This window comes from Lepidochelys kempii, chromosome 5 (genome assembly GCF_965140285.1).
Source record: "Lepidochelys kempii isolate rLepKem1 chromosome 5, rLepKem1.hap1, whole genome shotgun sequence".
Taxonomy (NCBI): Eukaryota; Metazoa; Chordata; order Testudines; family Cheloniidae; genus Lepidochelys; species Lepidochelys kempii.
Window position 1 is genome coordinate 25,469,816 of NC_136384.1, and position 25,892 is coordinate 25,495,707.

Sequence of the window (25,892 nt, forward strand, 5' to 3'; positions counted from 1 at the left end):
TCAGATGCATATCGTGGAAACTGCAGCAGACTTTATATATACAGAGAGAATATGAACCAATACCTCCTCCCACCCCACTGTCCTGCTGGTAATAGCTTATCTAAAGTGATCATCAGGTGGGCCATTTCCAGCACAAATCCAGGTTTTCTCACCCTCCACCCCCCCCACACAAATTCACTCTCCTGCTGGTGATAGCCCATCCAAAGTGACAACTCTTTACACAATGTGCATGACAATCAAGTTGGGCTATTTCCTGCACAAATCCAGGTTTTCTCACATCCCCCCCACCCCCATACACACACAAACTCACTCTCCTGCTGGTAATAGCTCATCCAAACTGACCACTCTTCAAGTTTAAATCCAAGTTAAACCAGAACATCTGGGGGGGGGGGTAGGAAAAAACAAGAGGAAACAGGCTACCCTGCATAATGACTTAGCCACTCCAAGTCTCTATTTAAGCCTAAATTAATAGTATCCAATTTGCAAATGAATTCCAATTCAGCAGTTTCTCGCTGGAGTCTGGATTTGAAGTTTTTTTGTTTTAAGATATCATTTTTGTGTGATTCATGAGCAGAATACAATTCATTTGTGAGGTCTGAGGCTTTAATAGTTGCATCTGGAAATGCAGCAAAAATTGGTATTCGTGAAGGGGTTCATGTTCTTCTAATTTTGTGCCTAATGTTGGGCCAGATTCTGGAATCTTTACACAATGTTTCCTAAGACAAAACGCCCTGGATCTGGGATGCATGTAGAGTTGGGGTTAGAGATATAAGAAGTTATCTCATCCAAAGGACCTGAGGAGGGGAGATTGCATAATTCAAGGTTGCTTGATCCAAAGCCCATCTGACTTCAGTGACCTTTGGATCAGCCCCATGGAAACCCAAAGAAGGAACTAGAATAATGGCTTTGTTGTCAAAATCCCACCATGAATGAACTGTTGAGGCTGGTGACATCACCAAACGGGGTGGAGACTCTTGTGGGTTCACCAAAGTGACAATTGGAGGGAGGATCTCAAGGAGGGAGATCTGGGACTGGGAGTTGGAGGGTCTGACAGAATGGCTGGCTAGACTTGCCTGGAGAGGGGGGCTGACTGAAGATAGGTTAGTAGAGCTATGAGGATGGAAAACCTTAAGAGAGCTCAGCATGGTGTCCTGAACCCCAGCAGCTCCTCACCTCTTAGATCGTGATGGGCTCTGGAGGGGAGAGAGTCCTCAGGAAAAGTGAGGGACTCCCATGGCCATCACAGTAACCCAGCATCAAGGGCTGGCACTGAGAAGTGACATCAGATATAGACAGGTCATGGCACATTGCATGTGTATATTCGTAAATAGTTAAGAAGCTCAAGTTAAACTAACATAGAGTAAGATGAGAGGTTTCAGTGTATAAAACTATTTCTTTAATGCTTCTATGTTAGATGATATTTATTCTTAGCATAATAAGTAAGATCTATCATTTTCATGAGCTCTATGTCTAGGCCTGATACAGGCTACTCAGTTATTTAGACTCTTGACTGCCACTTCTTAAAGTGATGTTACATAATAATTACCTCATGCAACAATGTAGCTCTGGGTTTTCCAGTTCTTGGGGATAAAAGGCTAAAACTGTTTAACTCTAAAAGTCTAGAAGAGACAAGGAGTGAATAAATACTGGATGGTGGCAGCAACAGTACCAGATAAACAGTCACTTAACAGTTTTGTGTTTGTGTGGTGGTGGTTCACTGGAAGGGAAGCAGGGCATCACATAGGCTCACAAACACTAACCCACATTAGTCAATGACTAGCCTGCCCCTGAATTATTTTGGTGTGTGTTGGTGTGGAGGAGTTGGAGACACAAAAAGAGGGGGAGGAAATATTTAACACCTCTTCTGTGTGTCTCTGCGGCTTGCTCGCTTTGCGTCTCTCTTTTAGGTCCTGATCCTGAAAATTGTGAGTAGTTCCAGATTGCTTACAGACCAATCACATGAATAAGGGTTTGCAGGACTGACCCTTTAGATTGCAATCTCTTTGGAGCAGGGAGTGTCTTTATTTTTGTTTTGTACAGCATCAAGCAAGCTGTTGGTGTTTAGCAAATAATACATAATTGCATTTATATTTATTAATAATAATATATAGCTCTTAACTACCACTTTGAAAATGGGAGATCTCAGAGCGCTTTACAGATTCTCCCTCCTGGACAACCATGTATCCACACTGGGTTCAGTGAGGTGACACAGCTTTAACTGAGGGCAAAATTTGGCCCCTAGTTCTGTGGTGTGTCTGGTCTTCCTGGACCACAAGCCATCTCACCTAAGAGCCCTATCTTGCTCTCGCCAAAATTACTAGTAAAAATCCCACTGATGTCAGTAGAAAAAGGATTGGGCCTTTAGGACCTGATCCAAACCACATTGAAGTCAGTGGGAGTCTGTTTACTCACTTCAATGAGCTTTGGATTAAGCCCTTAGTTTGGAAGTGAGAGGCATTTTCAAAATAAAAGCTCCACGAGTATTTTCACTCTGGCTTCCTGGCTCACTCTCCACAGCTTGTCATCCTCTTCAGTGTGTTTACACTTCCCCCTGCCTGTGGTTGGTTTATCAGAGCAGGGGGTTCACACTTCACCCTGGGTATAAAGCAACTGAGTGAGCTTCTCTCTCACACACGGGCACGCACACAACAAATATGCTCAGAATGACACAGACCAGCACAGCGTTTGCCATTTTACTCTTTTTTCTTCTTCACACCACTTCTGGAGAAAGTGGTTCTACCTCAGGAGAAGATTCCGGTGAGTCATTTCACATTTGCTTTCAGGATCAGGAATAATTTGAAAATGTGATTTGAATGAGATCCTCAAACTTCTACAACATGCAACTGGAGCCATTAAACACAATGTGTTAACATTTTAGCTGTTAGGTTTGCCTCTCTCATATGCTTTATGCATGGGATTTGTGTGATTCTGGTGGATTATTTACACAGATATCTATCTATACTTATGCCCAGTCTTGCATCCTTGTGCACCCCAAACTCCGATTAAAACCAGAGAAAGAGTGGGATGCACAAGGAATGCAGGATAGGGCCTACTTAGCCTCTCTCATTGCTTGTGTATAAGAATTACAGTTGTTTAAGGCTGGTAAGTAAAGAATTAGTTCATTCCATTATGTTTTGCAAATACATGGAAGTGCCATATGAAAAGGATAAGGCACTGATTCTGCTCTCACAATCCTCATAGGGAAAAATGTTTTAAAATGCCAGAAACAGTCCAATCTGCTCTACTCCAGAGGCAATACATTTCCTATTCAGAAGATTATTTCTGAGCCCCAGAGATAAGTTATCTCAAGCAGGCAGTGGCTCTGTGATGCAAGGGACGCTCTCTAGCCCTCTCCCCGCCCTCCTTCAGCAAGGTGGGGGCAGCATTTAAACAAGGAGCTTCTAGGAGCTACCTGCAGCACATCACTGGATGTATGTTTATCATAAAGGCACTAGAATTGCATCTGGGGCATTACAGTAATAATCACCTTAGTTCAACAAACTGAATTATTTTGCTTAGACACTTAAAAGTATTTTTCAGCAGAAATCATCAAATTTGTAAATACTCCACTCAATTTAGACATTCTGTACCTAGCTCTGCACTACATTCAGGAAAATTTCTTATTGCCACTAATGAGAATATTGTCTGACACACAACTTGAGACTCAGATCCTTTAAATTGCCTAGGACCCGATTCTGAAAACCTTTACTCACGTGAATAATCCTGACTCACATGAGTAGTCCTATTAAAGTCAATGGGACTGTGCAGATAAGGACTACTGACATAAGACTAGTCTCTCTCAATTACCAGTCATTAGGTTCCTAACATTTTGTTATTAGATGAGTAGCAGTATGGGTTCTGTTTTTAATGGTGCAGTAATTACTGTGTACCTATGCTAACTTTTAGATGTAATGCCATTAGTTCCCATCTGCAATGAATTATATATTTATTACACCAGAACATGGCAGTTTCACTGGTTAGAAGAATATAAAAAACAAACTGGTTTACAGAACTTAAACCTGCTTATGATGTGTTTTTCCCCTTATTTTCTTGTATTTACAGAATCCCATTGACATCAACATTAATAAAAATATATTGAAATCAATGTCTCTGAAATCATTGGGACTGCTTATCTCTGACATATATTATTAACCCGCTCCCTTTCAGTCAAAATCGCTTTGCCATCAACTTCAAAGGGAACAGGATTGGGCCCTGGTTAGAAACAGAAACAGATCCTGAAAACTCTTACTCCTGTAAATAGTCCCATTGACTTCAATAGCCCTGCTCACAGGGTAACTGTTTGTAGGATGGAGTCAGCTCACATCAGAACTATTTTAATTTAAGGGTTTTTTCCCCAGATAACTTCTAAATACAGCAGATATTCAATCAGATGCCAGCAACACCAGAAAGACTACTCAAAACAGCTCTCATTGTCCAGAATAACGATCATTTTGGCTCCATGGCAATTTAAGGTCCTGATCCTGCAGCCATTTACACCTCTGCTTAACTTTATTGTTAACCAATATATATTATTGATGTCACACATATTAATATGCATTAAGCCCACAATATCAATATGGCATTATATTGTATCTATATTTCTAGCAGTTACATGGCCTGAATTGTCCTATATCTTTTTATAATTCTGTTCACTTATGCTAAGCATCCCGTAATACTTTGCAAAGCTGAAGGCAGCTTTGGCATGCGAAAATAAGGAACTTGTGAAAGGCAAAATACATTAATGTTCTACTACGGTATAAGCTGGGGAAGTACCTTCACGGACCAGTACCTGGAATGCTAATATCCCCAAAAAAGACAAGGCAAGGCACAGAGAAACAAGTTAAGGGGCTGGGACAAACTGATGGGTTGGATTTTAGTGACGTGTAAAAGTTTTATAACTTGTAAAATCATCCTAAAAACACTCCTAGCTGAACCACACTTTCCGTGTAAGGTGAATTTAACAATGCTGCACAAGACAGCTTCCCAGAAACTGGTATCTTACTGAGCCTTTCTTCCTGTACATTCTAATATTAGTGTTTAGCAATAAACCTGACTGATATTGGTCATTTGGCCTCTTGACTATATTTCTTAATGGACCAAAGTGTAGTCAAGCAATTGACTGTACAATTTATCAAGGGTACATACTGTAAGTAGTCCTATGGACTTCAGTACAAAAAGTTAAGAATGTAAATAAGTCTCTGCAAATATTTATATTTCGGTGGTGCCAAAGTCCCCTATCAGGATTGGGGCCACATTGTGTTGAGTGGTGTACAAACATGGAAAAGAGCCTGCCTTAAACACTTCACAGTGTAAGTGATTATGAGCCCAGTTCTTCTCCTATTGAAATTAGTGTCAAAGTTCCCCACTGATTTAAATGAAATCAGGATTAGGTGTTCAGTCTGAGTTACCTAAAATCTGAGGGAAAGGATCATGATCCTGCAAATTTTTACTGATGTATACAGACCTTACTCACATCATTAGTCATGTAGCGGTCACTGGGAAAGATAACAGCTATTTGTGTGAGTTAGGATTTGCAAGTTCAGGAGCCAACATGGAAAGAAGTATATTGTTGATTGTCAGATAGCAAAATTTAATTTCAAGCCATAGAATACGGTACATGAAAATTCTTCTTAAATTGCACATATCATGCTAATTGCTAATCTAATATTTTAACTGATCATTTTTTACTGTTACAAATACTTTTCATGACTCAAAAAAGTTGTATTCACAGTGCAGGAGTTCAGTGCCAGACATTGCAAGTCAGCTGCCCTCCTCCTTTAATGCTAGTCTAATATCTGAAGAACCCCTTTACTATTTAAACATTCAACAGTTCAAATGCTAGACAAAGAAGCTCATCTTCCTTAGATTTTTCAATCTTTAGGACAACAGGATGGATTCTGATTTACAGCTTCTGCCACTTGAGTCCCATTCTTATGGGTACTGAATAAATACAACTTTTCAGATAACTGTGGCAGCCGACAAGAGGATTCTTATTTGAGAGTCTTACTTGGTGAGGTGATACAATCCATGCATTTATACATATTATGACATGGCCTTTATTTACATATATAAACAACCATGCAAAACAATGTCATTATAAGTAATAAACAGTAATAATAATTCACAACAATTTTAATGACAGGTTTCAGAGTAGCAGCTGTGTTAGAATGTATACGCAAAAAGAAAAGGAGGACTTGTGGCACCTTAGAGACTAACAAATTTATTCGAGCATAAGCTTTCATGAGCGACAGCTCACTTCATCGGATGCATCCAATGAAGTGAGCTGTCGCTCATGAAAGCTTATGCTCAAAACAATTTTAATGTTACCCATATGTAACCAGAATTATGGATAACACAAGTCAAGTAATCGTATCAGAAGTCTTAAGAGTGCTGCATAGTCTCTGGTCATATAGGACATGATTGTCTATATGTGACTAGATGGCTCAGAGGACTTGTGATAGACTTTCACCTCTATTAAACCAGTTCAAAGCCAGTTCTAGACTAGTACTGATTAGAAGCTGTTTCTCTTTAATAGTCTAAGTGAAATAAATGTCATGCTATTGGTCCAGGTGTCCATGTAACAGAAAATATTTCCACTACAATTGGCACTAAATGGCAACCTTGGAGCTTCTATCCGCAAAGAAACCAAAAATGGAATGGACATAGAGAATGATTATTGTGATCACTGCTACTGATTGGCCAATTGCACCTACAAATTGGGTGCCGTGCTAGACTATGAGAAAACATTCTATTAGTATTGTTACCTTGTCCTGTCTCATCTCCTCCCTGTTTGCTTGTTTCTTTCAGCCACCTGTGAGGTCTTGGTATTTAGTCTGTAAGCTCTTTGGAGAAGGAGCTGTCTTTTACAATATGTGTGTACCATGTCTAGCACAATGGGGCCCTGGCTTTAAATGGAGGCCTCTCGGTCACTAGTGTAATATAAATAACCATGAATAATACCTCATCTCCGTTCAGTTCAGAGTTGAGGCACATTGGCAGGGCAGTGGAGTGATGCTTGCACAGATGCTGCCCAGGCTATACCTGTTCTGTGGATAAAAAGAGAACTTCCTTCTCCACGGGTATCAATCCTACATCTTTCTCCAGCATTCAATTCCCTTAAATATTAAAAGAAGATGGATGGGACTTGGAGGATGACGCTTCATATATCATCATTCTCATTCCCAGAAAGCAGTAGGGAACAGAAGTTAATATAGCCTGGCTTTCAGACAGCTAATGCTCACAGGGACCATTACAGAGAACAGTACCACTGCTTCTTACCCACTTTTCAGCTAGCTTCTGTGCAGAGGTGCTGAGGGGAGGAAGCTCCTTCAATTCTTCCCTGGTGGACCTGCCCTGGTGCCATTCACAATCTAACCCTTCATTATCAGTTCTGCTGAACTTGGGGTGGAAGTTGGGGTGGAAATATTTCTCTCAGAACTTTGTTTATTTTGCTCTCCCTGGTCTGACATGCAAGAGCTTTGGATACGAAACACGCAACATCCAGTCAAATAGCAATTGTTTTATGACTCATCAAGGCAAACTTTGAAGAAACGGTGTTATGTGACAGAAAGTCTGAGATTTCCCTGCAAACCTGACGGTATGACATTTGAGAGAAACGGATGGCACAGTCAAAATGTGCCAGAGTGCTCAACCGCCTGTGCCAGTGCAAGGGGATTTGAAATGAGACCTCTAAAAATTCTGCCTTAATTTTCTAACTCTTGTCAATAATCTGACAGCAAAGCAAAAGTATCAGGTCCATTTAACATAAGTTTGGAGGGCCTGAGCTATTGTGCAGAGATAGGCTGTTGATAAATTATAGAGGGTTCAGTGAAGAGCTACAGGAATGATTGAAGTATTAGAAAGGATTACAAAAATAGAAAACATGCCTAACAGTGATAGATTCAAGGCGCTCAACCTGTTTAGCTTGACAAAGAACAAGTTAGAAGGTCACTTAATCACAGTCTATAAGTACTGACATGGAGAACAAATATTTAATAATGGGCTCTTCAATCTAGCAGAGAAAGGTATAACAGGATCCAGTGGCTGGACAAATTGATTTTAAAATCAAAATTGGATGTTTTTCTAAAAGATTTGATGTAGGCATTATTTTGAGGAAGTCCTGTGGCCTGGGCTATACAGGAGGTCAGACTAGTGATTACAATGGTCCCTTGTAGTCTATGAATATTCTTGGACAATTTGGGGCCTGTCTAGACAACTGCTATTTGTACCTGTTTAGCTACAATAATGTAATTAGCTGGTGTATCCTCCAGTGTAGATGTGCCGCAGCAGAGTAATAAGGTGCTTAGCTTAGTTTGAAACACCAGTACAAATAGCCCCAGTACAGACAACCTTTAAGTCTTGGCCAGAAACTCCCCTTCTTCTCAAACAGTAACTTTTATTTTTGCCAAACTGAGTGATGGTGCTGTTGTGTGAAAAATGGAGTCTAGGATGTGCCACGTTAATTTTCCATATATGGTTTATGTCTAGTGATTGATGCTATATTCTGGGAATCCTGGTTTGTTACTGGTGCTCCATACACATTTCTTACTATGCCTAGCACATCATGAGATATCACACCTTCAAAATCACAATATCATGATTTCTAGAAAATGCTGACAGTTTTTGAAAATGGATTAGTTCCCATTTTTCTCTTGGTGTGACATTTGTACATGGTTCTTACAATTAATATTTGGCTACCTGTGACTAATATGGCCATCTCAAATTCATGCAGATTAACACTATATATTATAACTTCACACTGTATGTGTATTGCATGCATCAAAGGGAGTTCTATGTACAGAGGGCTTCCAAGATCAAATCAATACTCACTCTTTTATAGTTTGATTAATGGTAAAAGCCAAGACTGGCATATCTAAACCAATAAGTTAGCTCCTGAATGATGTCATTTTATAACTGATACACAAGCTAGCCTGTGTGTCCTTGAGTGTGAGTGTCACAATGGATGGAATTCACCCTTTGTGCAGAGAGATGACATATAATAAGCCCAGAAAAAAGAAAATGAAAACCCCTTTCTATGATTTTATAAAACTGAAATGTTGGGCTTAAACTACTGGATGCTTCTCCTTTATAGCAACTTACAAGAAAAGAGGCTGTTTCACAGTGAGACTGTTAAATTTTATTTCAAACAAACCCTGTCATTTGCTTCATTAACATTCCATATATTTCTCCTTAGATGATGAATTAGAGAACGTTGATATTGAGTGTTTCAGTCAGCTGGAAATTAAGGAATGCTGTCACTCCCTAACATGCAACTTTACGGAGTTGGACCTTAACAATACAAACATTAACCTTACAATATGGTAAGAAGCTACATTCTGTGTCAGCAATCATGGTACTATAATTCCTGAATACTAATAATCAATATGCCATAGGTTGGAAAGCATGGATGTAAGAACGGGGAAAAGTTCTCATTCTGAGTTTTGTACCAGTTTTGAATACAATATTCTGCAAAAATCAAGAGTTTGGTGAGCCAGAATCCAAACTCCAAATAGGAAAATTAATCAGCTGAAAGGAATTTGTACAGAACATGCCAATAAATTTGTAATGTACATGATGGGTCTGATCCTGCTCCCACTAGGCTAGAGTCTACGTGGTCATTATGCAGGATGCCACTGACTTCATTGGGAGTCACTGTAAGTATCTTAATAAAATTCAGCTATATAGACTGAAGAGGGTGAAGAGGAAGTGTCCATTATTTAAATCAAGACAGAAATTAACCAATCATCTCCATGCACAGAAAACATGCACTAGAATAAATATTCTGTACAAAGATGTGCACAGTTATCAATGAAATCAGAAAACTTTGCTTTGAGATGGGGCCATAGCAATATTTTCAACCCTGTTTTTGTCACTGAGGCAGACTTCGTCAGACTTTCGGTTCTGTGGTTTACTTTTGATTTATCCTTTGGCTTGTTTTTCCCAAAACTGAAAGTATGGTAACAATCAGCAAAAGAAAGGGATTTTCCAATTCTTCTAATAGTTGCTTTACTTGTTTTCTCTTATTTGTTAGAATTTTTCTATTTTCCTGACAAATGAAATAAAAATTGAGACGTGGTGCTTCCTATCCGTGGAAATAATGAGATTAAAAAGTATCATTTTAGAAAATGGAGGTTCATTAACTTATTTGATTAATAAGAAAAGTCTAGTAATGTACATTATATTTTCTTGTTTCCTACATACATAATGATCACTAATGCTGCATGACTTCAAAGAATCTGCTGGAAATAATTTTACAATGACGTCTGACATGACCTTCAACACCTATCGGACTGTTGGTTTGCCAAATTATTTTGTAGCTTCAGAACTGTATCTTATACTGTAACTTGATCAAGTTCTTTGATCAAATTCTTGTGATGGGTTCAGTCACAGAGACCCCCTTGAGGCTGTTACCTGACATGCTGGAATTATTTCTGAGCCCGTTTCCCCTGCCAGCTTGGGATTCCAGAACCGTGCCTTGTTGTTCCAGGCACGCTAGCCTGCTGCAACACAGACCCAGGTCTGGTCCACGCCCCCAAAGCTGCAGACTTTAACCTAAAACTGCTCAGCAAGTCACCTATTTCCAGCACCCAGACACCCAGTTCCCAATGGACTCCAAACCCCAAATAAATCCTTTTTACTCTGCATAAAGCTTATACAGGGTAAACTCATAAACTGTCTGCCCTCTATAACACTGTTAGAGAGAGATGCACAGCTGTTTGCTCCCCAGGTATTAATCATTTACTCTGGGTTAATTAATAAACAAAAGTGATTTCATTAAGTATAAAAGTAGAATTTAAGTGGTTTCAAGTAATAACAGACAGACCAAAGTAAGTTACCAAGTAAAATAAAACAAAACATGCAAGTCTAAGCCTAATACATTAAGAAACTGAATACAGGTAAATCTCACCCTCAGAGACGTTCCAATAAGTTTCTTTCACAGACTAGACTCCTTCTTAGTCTGAGCCCAATCCTTTCCCCTAATAAAGTTCTTGTTAGTTCTAGCTCAGGTGGTAACTAGGGGATTTCTCATGACTGGCAACCCCTTTATTCTGTTCCACCCCCTTTTATATATTTGACACAAGGCAGGAATTTTTTGTCTCGTTTTGGGTTCCCACCCTTCCTTCTAAATGGAAAAGCACCAGGTTTAAGATGGATTCCAGTACCAGGTGACATGGTCACATGTCCTGTGAGACCACAAGCCTCCATTATTTCTGGCCTGACTCAGATGAACACAGGAAGGCTTACAAGTAAACAGAGCCATTTACAACCAATTATCCTGGTCAATGGGAGCCATCAAGATTCTAAACCACCATTAATGGCCCATACTTTGCATAATTACAATAGAACTTTAGAATAATACTTCATATTTCTAGCTTCAGATACAAGAATGATACATTCATACAAATAGGATGAACACACTCAGTAGATTTTAAGCTTTGTAACGATACTTTATAAGAGACCTTTTGCATAAAGCATATTCCAGTTACATTATATTCACATTCCAAGCATATTTTCATAAAGCATAGAGAGTGCAACGTCACACTCCTGGCCTCACTTTTTGAAAAATAGCATTTTTGTCCATGGATCAAGAGTTTTTACACTAATTGCTCATTATCAGGATGTAATTTGTTAAATTAGGGAAGCTTTGTCTCAGAACCATTTTTTTCGTTACTTGTATGACAGACATATACCCTGACTCAGTTTCACCTTTCTTCTGCCCATGAAAGGAACAGAGTCTCTCAGTGTCCAATAGAAAGCCCACCTCTGGGCATAACATATTCTCAGACACCAGTGCAGTAATTCCCCCCAAAACCCTTGTAATAAAACCATTCTCAATAAACTCACAGTAAACATATAAACGTAAAACAGTTTTTCCAGTCCCCTCTTCAGAGACAGCACCTCCAGGTCCGTCACCCAAGACTCAACGGCAGCACTGTGTTCCCTGTTTCTTTTGCCCTGAGCCAGGGCCTTGCTGACCAGGTCCTACTGCCAAAGACTGACCAGTCTCCTGACTGTTACCAGGGCCCACTACAAGAGATCTCCCCAGAGTTCCACTTAGGGTTGCCACCAACTCAGGTTTTTCCCAGCATAGTCCCTTTTTTGAGGTAGCTGTCCCAGGCAATTTGTCAGGGTGCTCAGTACACACTGCCAGCAGTCCAGTTTTATGGGCTCAGGATCATCTTGGATGTCTCAAGTTTTTGTACCTCAAAAATGGCAACTCTTGTTCCTCTCCTGAGGCCTTCCTGCCTGTGAGTCCAACCCTATTCAGGGAACAACTTTCCAGAACCGACCCCTTGTTCTGGGCCACCTCCCACACCCCTCCACTCAGGCTTTTACCCTGCATGCTCCCCAGAGTGCTCCCTCCCAGGCCTCCCTGCCTGAATCCGAGCCTTGCTCAGGGGACATCCCTCCAGGGTCCACTCTGTTGCTTCCACTGACCAAGCGGGATCTTCCCCTTTTGCCTAGGGCCACTGTCCAGGCCTTCTCCTTGTCAGGTGTCTCCAGCTTTGTTCTCAGCTCAGTTCTCATCCCTAGTTCTGCTCCAACTCTCCTGAGAGTTCAGCTCTCTGTACCAGATCTCCTGTAGCTCTTTCTTACTGCCTCCTGTCTCTGACTCCTCTCATGCTCTGTCTCAGGGAGCACTCACCTGCCAATCTCCTTCCCCAAGGACCCAGTTGCCCTCTTTTAAAACCCAATCAGGAGGCAGCTGACCAGTCACTGGTGCACGGGACTCTACTCCCTCTTAAAGGGACCAGCCACCCTGTGACCCATCATTTTTTCCAAGTTCCAATATCCTGGACTAAACTTCCTATTTTATGCCGTGCATTTTCATTGTGATATGTCACATCAACCCTCCCTTCCTCCACTGTTCTTCTGTCTTCCACAAATTCTTTCATCTATGTCCATTCTTTAAAATCTTCAATCTGTGCTCATTTTCCACTTGTAATACATCCCTACATTCTGTGATTTTGTTGAGCTGTGAACTGCACAGATAATCAGATGTGGTTCTAAAAAGTGTGATCACAGACAGCTTCTGACAGAAATCAGTGATTCTCTGTTTACTTTTTTCTCCCCTGTTTTTTAATTTATTGGTCTTAAATTGTTGGTTTTAAATTCTGGTCATGTCAGCTGTGGTTGTCATGGATAGAGGAGCATATGCCATGTAACTTTTCCCCTTTTATTATCATTTATTATCATTTAATTAACGTAATGATTCTACTTCTGCTGCCATCAGTGGGAAGTTTTGCCATTGACTTAAATGGGATCAGCCCCCACAAGGCTCATTTGAACTGTATTTTTAAATTGTGACAAAATTGATTTTTAAAAAACAAAGTTATTTTAACACAAACATCTCAAATTAAATGATAAAATCTCTCCTCGGTTTTCCTTACACAGCCCATTAACTCCTAGTGTGATTTCACAGATGTAGCACTTGATCAGTACACCCATGGAACCAGAATTAAAAAGCAATGGCCATATTGTGATCCCATTATTTACACGACATAGTACCTAATTCCACAAGGAGTCTCACTGAAGTTCATATAAATAAAGGTAAGGAGCAGGTTTAAAACAAACAAAAGGAAGGATTTTTTCACACAATACACAGTTAACCTGTGGAACTCCTTGCCAGAGGATGTTGTGAAGGCCAAGACTATAACAGGATTCAAAAAAGAACTAGAAAAATTCATGGAGGATAGGTCCATCAATGGCTATTAGCCATGATGGACAGGGATGGTGTCCCTAGCCTCTGTTTGCAAGAAGCTGGGAATGGGGATGGATCATTTGATGATTACCTGTTCTGTTCATTCCCTCTGGGGCACCTGGCATTGGCCACTGTCAGAAGACAGGATACTGGGCTCGGTGTACCTTTGATCTGACTCAGTATGGTTGTTCTTATGTAACAGAATCTGCTCCTTAATAAGGGATGTCAGTGTGAGATTCTGGGAGCCAGCTCAGGAAAATAGCTGCCTATGTCTAGAGCTCCTGCTCAGCCATAGTAAAATCCATCAACATCTACAATACTAAGGCCACTGTTTTTTTGTCTCTGGATGGTTAATCTTGTTGTTTAACATCATAGCAGCAAATTGATCCAATTTTGACTCCCCCCCTTTCCCTCCCCAAACTCCCCACAAATAGCAAAGAAACAGAGGTTCTCTTGACAGTCCTGTGCAGGGCAGCATGGCCCAAGGAAAAGGGTCCCCAATAGGCCTAGATCGAGTCTATAAAAGGCTAACGGAGACATCTAAAGAGCAGAACCTACTTAGGAAAATACCAGAGCATTAAATTAATCCTGAAATTAAAGCCATGACTGCAGCACACTAAGTAGGTTTGCAGAGGCTAACCTCCAGGAACAAGGAGGCAGAACTAGAATATGTATCTTAAAAGACAATATGGACTCTGCTGGGATCACTAGAGCAACAATATCTGATCAAAAAGCTACAACATAGAATCAGTGATCTGGAGGGCTGGTCCAGAAAAAATAATTCGAGGGTCGTCAGGCTCCCTCTGAAAGTGGAAAAGTGCAGGCCAATAGAATTATTGTCTAAGACCCTACTTCAGATTCTTTCCTTATACCTTGATTCAGAGCTGAACATAGAAAGACCTCTCCACTCCCTAGCCCCCAAACCTTCAGCTAATGCCAAACGCATGGGATTTATATTCAAATTCCTAATATACAATGCACAATAATCCATCCTTTAAAAAGCCAGAGAAAAAGGAAACCTGAGTTGGAATGGGCATAAAATAATATTTCCCAACTACAGCTGAGATGTAGTTAAACAAAGAGCCCTGTTCAATATGTCAAGGAAGATGGTCAAGGAGAAAGGACTGACCTATTTTTTAGCCTTTCCAGCTATTTTTAAAATCAAGCAGGCTGGCCAACTCCATGGCTACTCCAAACTGTCAGAAGCAGAAAACTATATTGCCTCCATATAATTAAACAGACAAATGTATGTGGCCATGATATTTTCCTTTGCTATTCAACCCTTGTGTTGCTGGGTTGTTGTCATCAGAGGCAAAAGGATTGGGAAAAGGGCCCACAGCTTTGCACCCCCGATATCCTCCATCTTTCCCATATGTAAAGCCAGACAGAACCACTGGACATTCACAGACTCAAATCAACACACCACATCCCTCTGAGCAAGAACCCAGTGGAGACAGTCACTGTATCATATCCTCTCACTGAGACACTGGAGGTAATTGATTTGCCTAACAAACTGTTCAGATTGGGATTTGTTTGGTTTGGTTTTTCATAGGGTTTGGTTGGGTTTTTTTTGGAGGCGGGGAGGGGTTTGCTGTCTCTTTTTCTTACTCATAGTGTTTTTAAGAACAGCATACCAGTAATGTATTCAGTTTAAATTGCGGGTGTTGATATTTGGTGACATACCCAAGGATGAGGGAAATATTTCAATTCTTATGGCTCTTTAAAGAGCTAGCCATTGAAAGGTCATACACTGAGATTTTGGACCCATTTGTCTAGAAAAGATGGTGGAGTAGTTTCTTCTTGTTTCCCACCTCTCATATTTTTTCAGTGGATCCCCAAACGGATAGCTGTCTTGTTAGCCTCTAACATCTGATGCCTAGTTATATGTGTATTTTAGCCCAGAAACCTTATTTAAAACGTACTCTGGGATGTGCATCACTTCTCCCCCATTACAGCCTTTTGCAGGGGTGGGTAGTTGGGAATATTGATCTATTTTGCATTTAACTTGGGGCAAAGGGGATGTTTGGGCTTCCCCTTCTCTAACTTCCTGATCTTTTGTCCCACCCTGACTCAAAAGCACCGCTTTCTCATACCTTTGTCTTTTCTTACACCCCTCTACCCCCTTGTCCTACCTCCTCTCAACTCTTTCTTATCCACTTAACCTCTTGCCACTCTAGCTTCTCTTTTCCCTCTAAACTCTTTATGAACTCCCCAAATACCCTTCATACTGGACTCCTCACCCTACCTGTACCCCTCGGTCTCAGTGAGTATGGCATAAGATGTTTGTTGGGATACTTACCTTTGTGAGTACCTATGGCTAACTTAGTTAAAAGTGCTTCTTGAAACATAAAAGTATTTGGTAATCCTATAAAAAGGAAAATAATTGTCTCGCTTAAGAAAGTTGAAAGCTGATATAACCTCCAGGAAACCCACCTCACTGAGTTTGAGGCTGAAAAGATTTTAGAAAGTGTGGACTGGTGAAGGCATTTTTTTAAATTACTCAACCAGATCTTGAGGGTGTCAATCTTGTTCAATAAAAAACTGAACACACAAACCCTACCAACTGATAAAGACACTGAGGGAAGACCCTTACTTGTTGAAGTTTGTATTTCTGATATTACATACAATCCTATATGCCCCCAAAAAGATGATCCCTCCTTTGTCAGTCAATTATTTTCAAGATTAATTGACTCCTCCCTAAAAAATTTGATTATAGAAGGGGACTTCAATAAAGCATAAAACTCGCTTTTGGACAGATTGAGCAGACCCCAACCATCCCAATTCTCTGCTAGGCAGACCATTAAGGCCCAGATAGAAGAACTGGGTGTACAGAATATATGGAGATTGCAGCACTCAACAGATAGAGACTACAGCTTTTTCTCACCTCTGCATTCCACATATTCACAGATTGATTATTTTTTGGAAACAAGTGGCTTGGTGAGCTCTGTTATTAACAATGAAATAAAAGTGATTATGATCTCTGATCATGCACCTTTGCCATTGCAGCTCTCGTCTCCTGAAAAGCTGCAAGCTGCCAGAAGATGGTCCTCTTTACTATTAGACACACAATTTAAAATCTTTGTGAAGGAAAAAATACAATTTTTCTTTGAGACCAATGAGAATACCTTGGTCTCCTAAGTGATCTTGTGGGATAGTTTCAAGGCATACTTAAGAAGCAGAATAATATCCTACTCCTCCCATGAAAAGAGAACTAGACATACCACACTGCTGAATTTCGGAGGAAATCTCAAGGAGGCAGACCATCAGCTATGCTAATTTTATCCTCTTTGGGTAAACTCCAAGAGAGGACTAACCTCAGGTATAAAACCAATAAAATAACTGCAGCTCAGGCTGAATTTGCTTTGTTTAAATTAAAACAGACATACTGGAAATCAGGCAATAAAGCTGGGAAATTATTAGTGCATAGACTTGGAGTGAACTCACTAAAAGCTAAAATCCCCTCAGTTCGCTCAAGTCAGGCTGGATACTCACCAATCAAAAAAATATTAATATACAGTTATCCAAATTCTACCAATGGGTGTATTTAGAGGAAGACCTTAGGGAGAAATCTGTCACAATTTTGGCCTCCAAGAAAATGTGATGTCTGGTTGCTTCTAAGTTTAAATGTCATTCCTTCTGACATTTAGAATCTTCAATTTGGGGTAATGCCAAAATTTTAATTGCCTGTAGATGCATTCTATGGCCTGATTGGATTAACAAAGGGATCTTGAACATAAACCACACTGAAAATGATTCCTTCATGCCCTTTCCTCGCCCAACTGGACCCAAAGAAGGAATGGCAACACCTTCAACTTAAACATGCTCTACAACACCAATTTGGCCTACCTGCCTTTGCAGCACCAGATCCTCAACCCATACAGCTTTCTGAAAAAGTAAAACTACCTACCTATGTCACTGGCCAGTCTGTATTTCTATCTATGAAGCAAATTGGCAATCAGCAGTGGCAATATTAGAAAGCAATGGGAACATGAGCTATCAATTTCCCTTACCAACATCCAGTGAAATCAGTTCCAACATAAAGCATTGCTCACTGGATTTGGGATTAAGATTGATCCATCAGAAAATCCTTTGGAGGATGAACTAGACTCCATGTAGATGTTTCAGGTCCAGAGCAGCCAAATCTGACAAATGCTGGTGCTTCAATGCAGCAGGCTATAATTTATACCACATATTAGATTGCCCAGTCATCCGTCTTTTTTGGACAGAGATAAATATTTAGGTCAATTTCTTTCTGTCCAACAACATGGCACTTAAGGCTGGCCATGCCATCTTAAGGCAAGCCAGTCTATCTTGGAAACTGAAATCCCTTGACAAACTTTGGTGGTAGAACTCTGATCATAGCCTAATGTCTAATTCTACAGTGACAGAAGTAAGTCCCAAATGTGCCAGCTATCAAAGAATGGTACTCTCACTTGTTCAGCCTGGTGACAGTAGAACATTTTTTTTTAAGTCCCCTTGAGGCCCTAAGCTCCTCCCATTCTCCTCAACCCATCCTCTCCCTCTGTTTTCTTTTCCCTCTCTCCCCGTCTCTGACCTATCATTCCTCTCCTCTCCTCTTTTACTTACCTTTCAGGTTTTAATTTGGTCCTCTTTCAACACTCCTCTTTCTTTCCTGCTTCTCCCAAAAGGGAATAATTCTGGAGATTAGTTTACGATTTTACTTGATAATGAACCCCACACTGGGGGTGAATAACAAAAATAGCATTATTGTTACATAACTCGTCAGGCAAATCTCCTTAACCAGTTAACAATTGTCTTTGTTATACTATTCTTTGCCCTTAATAATGAAGAAGTTTGATTCTTACCTGCCTTTTTGTATAATCTGATAATAGTTCTCTACTCGAGGTTAGAGACCTTTCTTTTCTTTGTTATCTTTATTAGCTGTGTTAAAATAAACTATAAAGAATGAATTTTAAAAGCCCCATTGTAGGGCCTGATTGTTCAAACCTATATTACTAAATTACTTACTATTGTGTATTATCCCTTTGGTTTCAAAGAAATGATGCTGATTGCAACCACTTCACTAAGGGCTTAGTAGGTGCCTGCAGGATTGAGCTTGTGTTCTGCTCTATAGAACTAGATGTGCTTAGAACCTGAAAATCTGTTCTCAAATATCATTGGGAAAATATTTAAGAATTTTTTTATTACAATTAAGAAGAAACTAACTCTGTCATGTTGGATCAACAGCACCACCACCACTGAAGAGCGTATATGTTCGACTATGGAGAAACAGGAAAGCACATATTTTTTATATTTCTATGAAATCCTCTCGCCTAAGGACATTTGTGTGGTCCTTGAGTCATGCAGAAAGTACTGCAGGAGTGTGACAGTAACCCATATTGGTAAGATGCCAAGTGCTTTACACAATATTAAGAAGTGTAAATGATTGGGGGGGAAATGGTGCAAAACCCAACATTCACTCCCAATACAATGGAGGAAATGATGGCTGGTTGAGGGATCAAGACATGGTGAGTTAAGGTAATTTGTGGCCCTAAGCCCAGAAAATACGTAGATATTCCTTATCAGTTTCTCCTACAGTCGCAGGTGGCTCCAGTGACCAAGTGCCTTTCTTCCATCTGAGTTTGGTGCAATGACAGTAGCCAATTGGGATGCTTGCCTTCCTGCAGTTATCCTTGCTTTATCACCGCCACATGGAATTCTGTAATGCACTGTACATACAGATGTGCTTGGAGATCACCTAGAGACTCCAACTAGTGCAAAGTGCAGTAGTCCGACTGTTGTAGTGGAGTTGGCAGTCAGAAGCACATTACAACAGTATTCCATATTGGCTTCCTATTTGGTTCCAGATGCAATTCAAGGTTATGGTATTGAGCTCTAATGATTTGGAGCCTAGCTTCCTGAGAAACTGGCCTCTTTGTCCAGGCACCATTGGTACAGTTAAGCTAACAGTCCCTTAAATATCTGGGACACCTTGTCAGAGTGTTCTCAGGTGAGGAACCTTGATTCTTGAATTCACTTCTATTCTATTCTGTTCAGCTTTATACACCACACTCTGCACAGTGGGGTATGGGAAAGCACTTAACTGTTTAATCCTCAAGACACTGTTCAAGTGATGGTTAGGTCAGACTTTCTTCTGAAGGATCAGGGGTTTAAAGTAAAATTGTGGTCAGATGTCCCTATTATTCATTTGCCTGCATATCTTTCTGAAATATTCTCCTTTGAGTCTGAAACTTTCCATGCTTGGCCTTAGCCCGGGGTAAATTGTTTGTGAATAGTTTGAGAGAGTTCCCTTTCCTAATTTTTCTTTTATGGATAGTGTGTATGGGTGGGGTGGAGAATAACCTTTTCTTCTAAAACCTTTATAAAAATATTAATGCTCATCCATACCATGAAAACAGCTACATGAGAACACCTCCAAATTTGGTATATGACCAGTCCACACTGACAGAGTCTCCCGGATAATTATGCCAGGATGCTTCCCTGGAGCAAGTGAGAACTTCTTAGGAGTTGTTTTGAAGTCTTTTAAAAATAAATATATTGACTTATTAGATAGTTACACATAAAGGTTACTGTTCACTGTGTGACACATTGACTTGTTTTCCCCTCATCATTTACAGTTAAGCCTGAGACTCCATTTGGCATAAGTATCATATTCCAAAAGGATGCAAACGAGTATTTTATTCAATACAGTACACCGCATTCAAAGAAGAAATATCTAAAGGACAAATTAATACATGAAATATTCTATCGGCAGGAAAACGGAACTTGGGAAGTAAGTGAAAATGATTGTCTTATGAATTGCTAACGTCTATGTTAGTAGAAGTACTTATAATATATGCAAAAAATGTACTTAATTTCTATTGCTGAAATGAATATTTCTATTCATTTCTTCCTTAGCTGAAAACTTGGGAAACTGCAGTAATTATTATTAGATCATTTCACTTCTAGGTTGCCATTTCAAATCCATTCCAGGCTGATAATGATTGAAAATGGTCTGAATCCATTAGACCACCAATATCTCCTCCACAGGGCGTCTTGGATTAATTAATTAATTAATGCTTATTGCAATGAAAGCATGACATCAGTGCTAAATATTAGTAATTGTGATCATTATGTTTTTATTTTTATGTTATATACATATCAATAGATAGGTAACATTAGATGCATGCTGTTCATTACCATATTTAAATATGTACAGTTACAGTGGGCTAGATTGTGATCTGGACTAAACAAGGGAATACAGGAACCTATTACTGTCCAGCACAGATTCTGTGTCTGTTGGGCACCATAGGTGACTGGGTGCAGGAGTCAGTAATAATTGACAGAGTGGGCTGCAGGGAGAAACCGAAAACAGTTATTAATCCATTGGTTCTTTTGTATGCACTTGTAGAAAGCATATAGCGCAACCAGAACTTTGGAGCAAGACTGATACAATAAAACCAGTGGATAATATAGCTAAATATTGGCTTGCTAAGTTTACAACTCTCTTTGAGATATTTTGTGACTAAAGGCATACATGAATTAGAGAGATATTATGATATTGTATGATTATTAATTTGTTATTCAGTATTAGCTATTAATTATTAATTATTATTATTAAATATGCTGTCATGGTTCTGAGCTAGCTGCACCTCTGTTCCTTGTTCTGGTCTCTTCTGAGTGCACCGCCTCCAGATCTTAGGCCTCACGATCTTCTCCTCTCTGGGGCAGAATTCTGTGATTCTCTGACTCTCAGACTGGGCCCTGGGCTACAGTTCCCTGTTGGCCAGCCGTGATAGTTCACCAGGCCTGGCTGGGTTTCATGGCCTGCAAGTCTTCCTTTTGGGAGCTGTGACCAATGGATAACACAGTGATCCCAAACAGCCTTCTTCAAACAAAGTTTTGTTTACTCTTGACAATAGGAGCACAGAATAACAAGACAAAAGGATTAAAACAACTAAAGGCTTATATATGTATCTGCTTTACCTAAAGCTTATGTAGGCCTTGCTTATCCTAGACACCCTCACTTCTAGGGTTAGGAGTCAGTCTTCTTCCCAGCAGTCTGTGCCCCTCTTACCCTTGTTCTTCAGGGCTTGTCCTTTCACCGCCCCCAAAGTTCTTTGTCTGCCATCTGTCTCTGAACCGGTCAGACCAGGGGTCGAAGGTATCATATTGTAGCTAATAGTCCTGGGTATGTGCTGAAGAGTAGTTAGCTGGGCTATTATCTAACATTCTGGATAGTTTCCTGACCGCCAAGCTATTGACTTAACCTAATATATGCATAAAGTAAACATCTTTACAATACTCAGAGAAACATACAGCATGTAATATTCATACATTAAGAACAAAAGAACACAAGAATGGCCATACTGGGTCAGACAAATGGTCCATCTGACCCAGTATCCTGTCTTCCAACTGTGGCCAATGCCAGACATTTCAAAGGGAGTGAACAGAACAGGACAATTATCACCCAGAGCATGGGGGTTGCATCCCCGACCATCTTGGCTAATAACCACTGATGAACCTGTCCTCCATGAACTTATCTATTTCTTTTTTAAACCCAGTTATACTTTTGGCCTCAACAGCATCCCCTGGTGACAAGTTCCACAGGTTGACTGTGCGTTATGTGAAGAACTATTTCCTTTTCTTTATTTTAAGCCTGCTGCCTATTAATTTCATTGGGTGACCCTTGGTTCTTGTGTTATGTGAAAGGGGAAAATAACTCTTCCTTATTCACTTTCTCCACACCATTCATGATTTCATAGACCTCTGTCATATCCCCCCTTAGTCATCTCTTTTCCAAGTTGAAAAGTTCCAGTCTTAATCTCTCCTCAAATAGAAGCTGTTCCATACCCCTAATCATTTTTGTTGCCCTTCTCTGTACGTTTTCCATTTCTAATATATTGTTTTTGAGCTAGGGAGACCAGAACTGCACACAGTATTCAAGATGTGGGCATACTTTGGATTTATATAGTGGAATTATGATATTTATTGTCCTATTATCTATCCCTTTCCTAATGGTCCCTAACATTCTGTTAGCTTTTTTGATTGCCGCTGCACATTGAATGGATGTTTTCAGAGAACTATCCACAAGGACTCCAAGATCTCTTTTTGGAGTGGTAACAGCTAATTTAGATCCCCATCAGTATGTGTGTATGATTGGGATTATGTTAGTATTTCTGCAATTTCATATTTGAGTTCCTTCAGAACTCCTAGGTGAATACCATCTGGTCCTGGTGACTTATTACTAAGGCTGTCAAGCGATTAAAAAATTAATCACGATTAATCAAATTAATTGTGTGATTAATCACACCCTTAAACAATAATAGAATACCATTTATTTAAATATATTTGGATGTTTTCCACATTTTCAAATATATTGATTTCAGTTTCAACACAGAATACAAAGTGTACAGTGCTCACTTTATATTTATTTTTATTATAAATATTTGCACTGTAAAAATAAAAGAAATAGTATTTTTCAATTGACTTAATTCAAGTACTGTAATGCAATTTCTTTATCACGAAAGTTGAACTTACAAATGTAGAATTATGCACAAAAAATAGCTTAATTCAAAAATAAAACAAAGTCAAACTTTAGAGCCCACAAGTCCATTCAGTCCTATTTCCTGTTCAGCCAATGGCTCAGACAAACAAGTTTGTTTACATGTGCAGGAGACAATGCTGCCCGCTTCTTGTTTACAATGTCATCTGAAAGTGAGAACAGGCGCTCACATGGCACTGCTATAGCCGGTGTCACAAGATTTTGGAAGGCACTTCTGATTTTTAAACCTTGAGTCAAGTGCTGTAGCTATCTTTAGAAATATCACATTGGTACCTTCTTTGCATTTTGTCAAATCTGCAGTTAAAGTGTTCTTAAATTGAACATGCTGGGTCATCATCTGAGACTGCTATAACGTGAAACTTATGGCAGAATGTGGGCAAAATACAAAGCAGGAGACATACAATTCTCCCCCAGCGAGTTCAGTCACAAATTGAATTAACACATTATTTTTTTAACGAGTGCGATCTGCGTGGAAGCATGTCCTCCGGAATGGTGGCCAAAGCATGAAGGGACATACGAATGCTTAGCATATCTGGCATATAAATACCTTGCAATGCCGGCTACAAAAGTGCCATGCTATCACCTGTTCTCACTTTCAGGTGACAATGTAAATAAGAACTGGGCAGCATTATCTCCCATAAATGTAAACAACCTTGTTCGTCTTAGCAAGAAGTAGCACTGAGTGGACTTGTAGGCTCCAAAGTTTTACATTGTTTTGTTTTTGAGTGCAGTTATGCAACAAATAAAATCTGTATATGTAAGTTGCACTTTCACAACAAAAAGATTGCACTACAGTACTGTATGAGGTGAATTGAAAAATACTGTTTCTTTTGTTTATCATTTTACGGTGCAAATATTTGAAATAAAAATAATATAAAGTGAGCACTGCACATTTTCTATTCTATGTTGTAACTGAAATCAATATATTTAAAAATGTAGAAAAACATCCAAAATATTTCATGAAATTCAATTGGTATTCTGTTGTTTAACAGTGCAATTAAAATTGCGATTAGTAACGATTAATTTTTTTAATTGCATTTAATTTTTTGAGTTAATCATGTGAGTTACCTGCAATTAATCGACAGACCTACCTATTCTGTTTAATGTATCAATTTGTTCCCAAACCTCCTCTATTGACACCTCAATCTGGGACAGTTCCTCAGATTTGTCACCTAAAAAGAATGGCTCAGGTGTGGGAATCTCCCTCAGATCCTCTGTAGTGACGACAAATGCAAAGAATTCATTTAGCGTCACTGCAATGACGTTGTCTTCCTTGAGTGCTCCTTTTGCACCTTGATCATCCAGTGGCTCCCCTGATTGTTTGGCAGGCTTCCTGCGTCTGATGTACTTAAAAATATTTTTGCTGTTAGTTTTTGTGTCCTTTCCTAGTTGCTCTTCAAATTCCCCTTGTGGGTTCCAGAATTAGCTGCTCCAAGAAGCAGTCATTAATGGTGTATAGAAATGTTATCTCTGCATCCCATTCTGAAGTGACATGTACCCAGTTAATATGGGGATGGTTGAAATCCCCCATTATTATTGAGTTTTCTATTTTTATAGCCTCGCTAATCTCCCGGAACATTTCACAATCACCGTCACCATACTGGTCAGGTGGTCAGTAGTACATTCTTGCTGCTATACTCTTACTATTCAAGCTTCAGAGTAACAGCCGTGTTAGTCTGTATTCGCAAAAAGAAAAGGAGTACTTGTGGCACCTTAGAGACTAACCAATTTATTTGAGCATGAGCTTTCGTGAGCTACAGCTCACTTCATCGGATGCATGCCGTGGAAACTGTAGCAGACTTTATATATACACAGAGAATATGAAAAAATACCTCCTCCCACTCCACTTTCCAGCTGGTAATAGCTTATCTAAAGTGATCATCAGGTGGGCCATTTCCAGCACAAATCCAGGTTTTCTCACCCTCCACACCCCCACACAAATTCACTCTCTCTGCTGCTGATAGCCCATCCAAAGTGACAACTCTTTACACAATGTGCATGATAATAAAGTTGGGCCATTTCCTGCACAAATCCAGGTTCTCTCACCCCCTCACCCCCCTCCCAAAAACCACACACACAAACTCACTATCCTGCTGGTAATAGCTCATCCAAAGTGACCATTCTCCCTACAATGTGCATAATTAAGGTGGGCCATTTCCAGCACAAATCCAGGTTTTCTCACATCCCCCCCACCCCCATACACACACAAACTCACTCTCCTGCTGGTAATAGCTCTCCAAGTTTAAATCCAAGTTAAACCAGAACATCGGGGGGGGGGGTAGGAAAAAACAAGAGGAAATAGGCTACCTTGCATAATGACTTAGCCACTCCCAGTCTCTATTTAAGCCTAAATTAATAGTATCCAATTTGCAAATGAATTCCAATTCAGCAGTTTCTCGCTGGAGTCTGGATTTGAAGTTTTTTTGTTTTAAGATAGCGACCTTCATGTCTGTGATTGCGTGACCAGAGAGATTGAAGTGTTCTCCGACTGGTTTATGAATGTTATAATTCTTGACATCTGATTTGTGTCCATTTATTCTTTTACGTAGAGACTGTCCAGTTTGACCAATGTACATGGCAGAGGGGCATTGCTGGCACATGATGGCATAGATCACATTGGTGGATGTGCAGGTGAACGAGCCTCTGATAGTGTGGCTGATGTTA

At 39.8% G+C, this 25,892-nt stretch overlaps 1 protein-coding gene across 1 annotated transcript in view; it reads left to right on the top strand.

Moving 5' to 3' along the window:
* Positions 1 to 2,620: 2,620 nt before the first annotated feature.
* Positions 2,621 to 25,892, top strand: part of IL7R (interleukin 7 receptor) — a 35,511-nt gene continuing 12,239 nt past the window's right edge. Inside the window, exons 1-4 of the mRNA XM_073343747.2 lie at positions 2,621 to 2,757; positions 9,194 to 9,320; positions 18,911 to 19,065; positions 20,302 to 20,456. Coding sequence (XP_073199848.1) covers positions 2,655 to 2,757; positions 9,194 to 9,320; positions 18,911 to 19,065; positions 20,302 to 20,456 — 540 coding nt within the window. The 5' untranslated portion in view covers positions 2,621 to 2,654. The remainder of the gene's footprint in view (positions 2,758 to 9,193; positions 9,321 to 18,910; positions 19,066 to 20,301; positions 20,457 to 25,892) is intronic.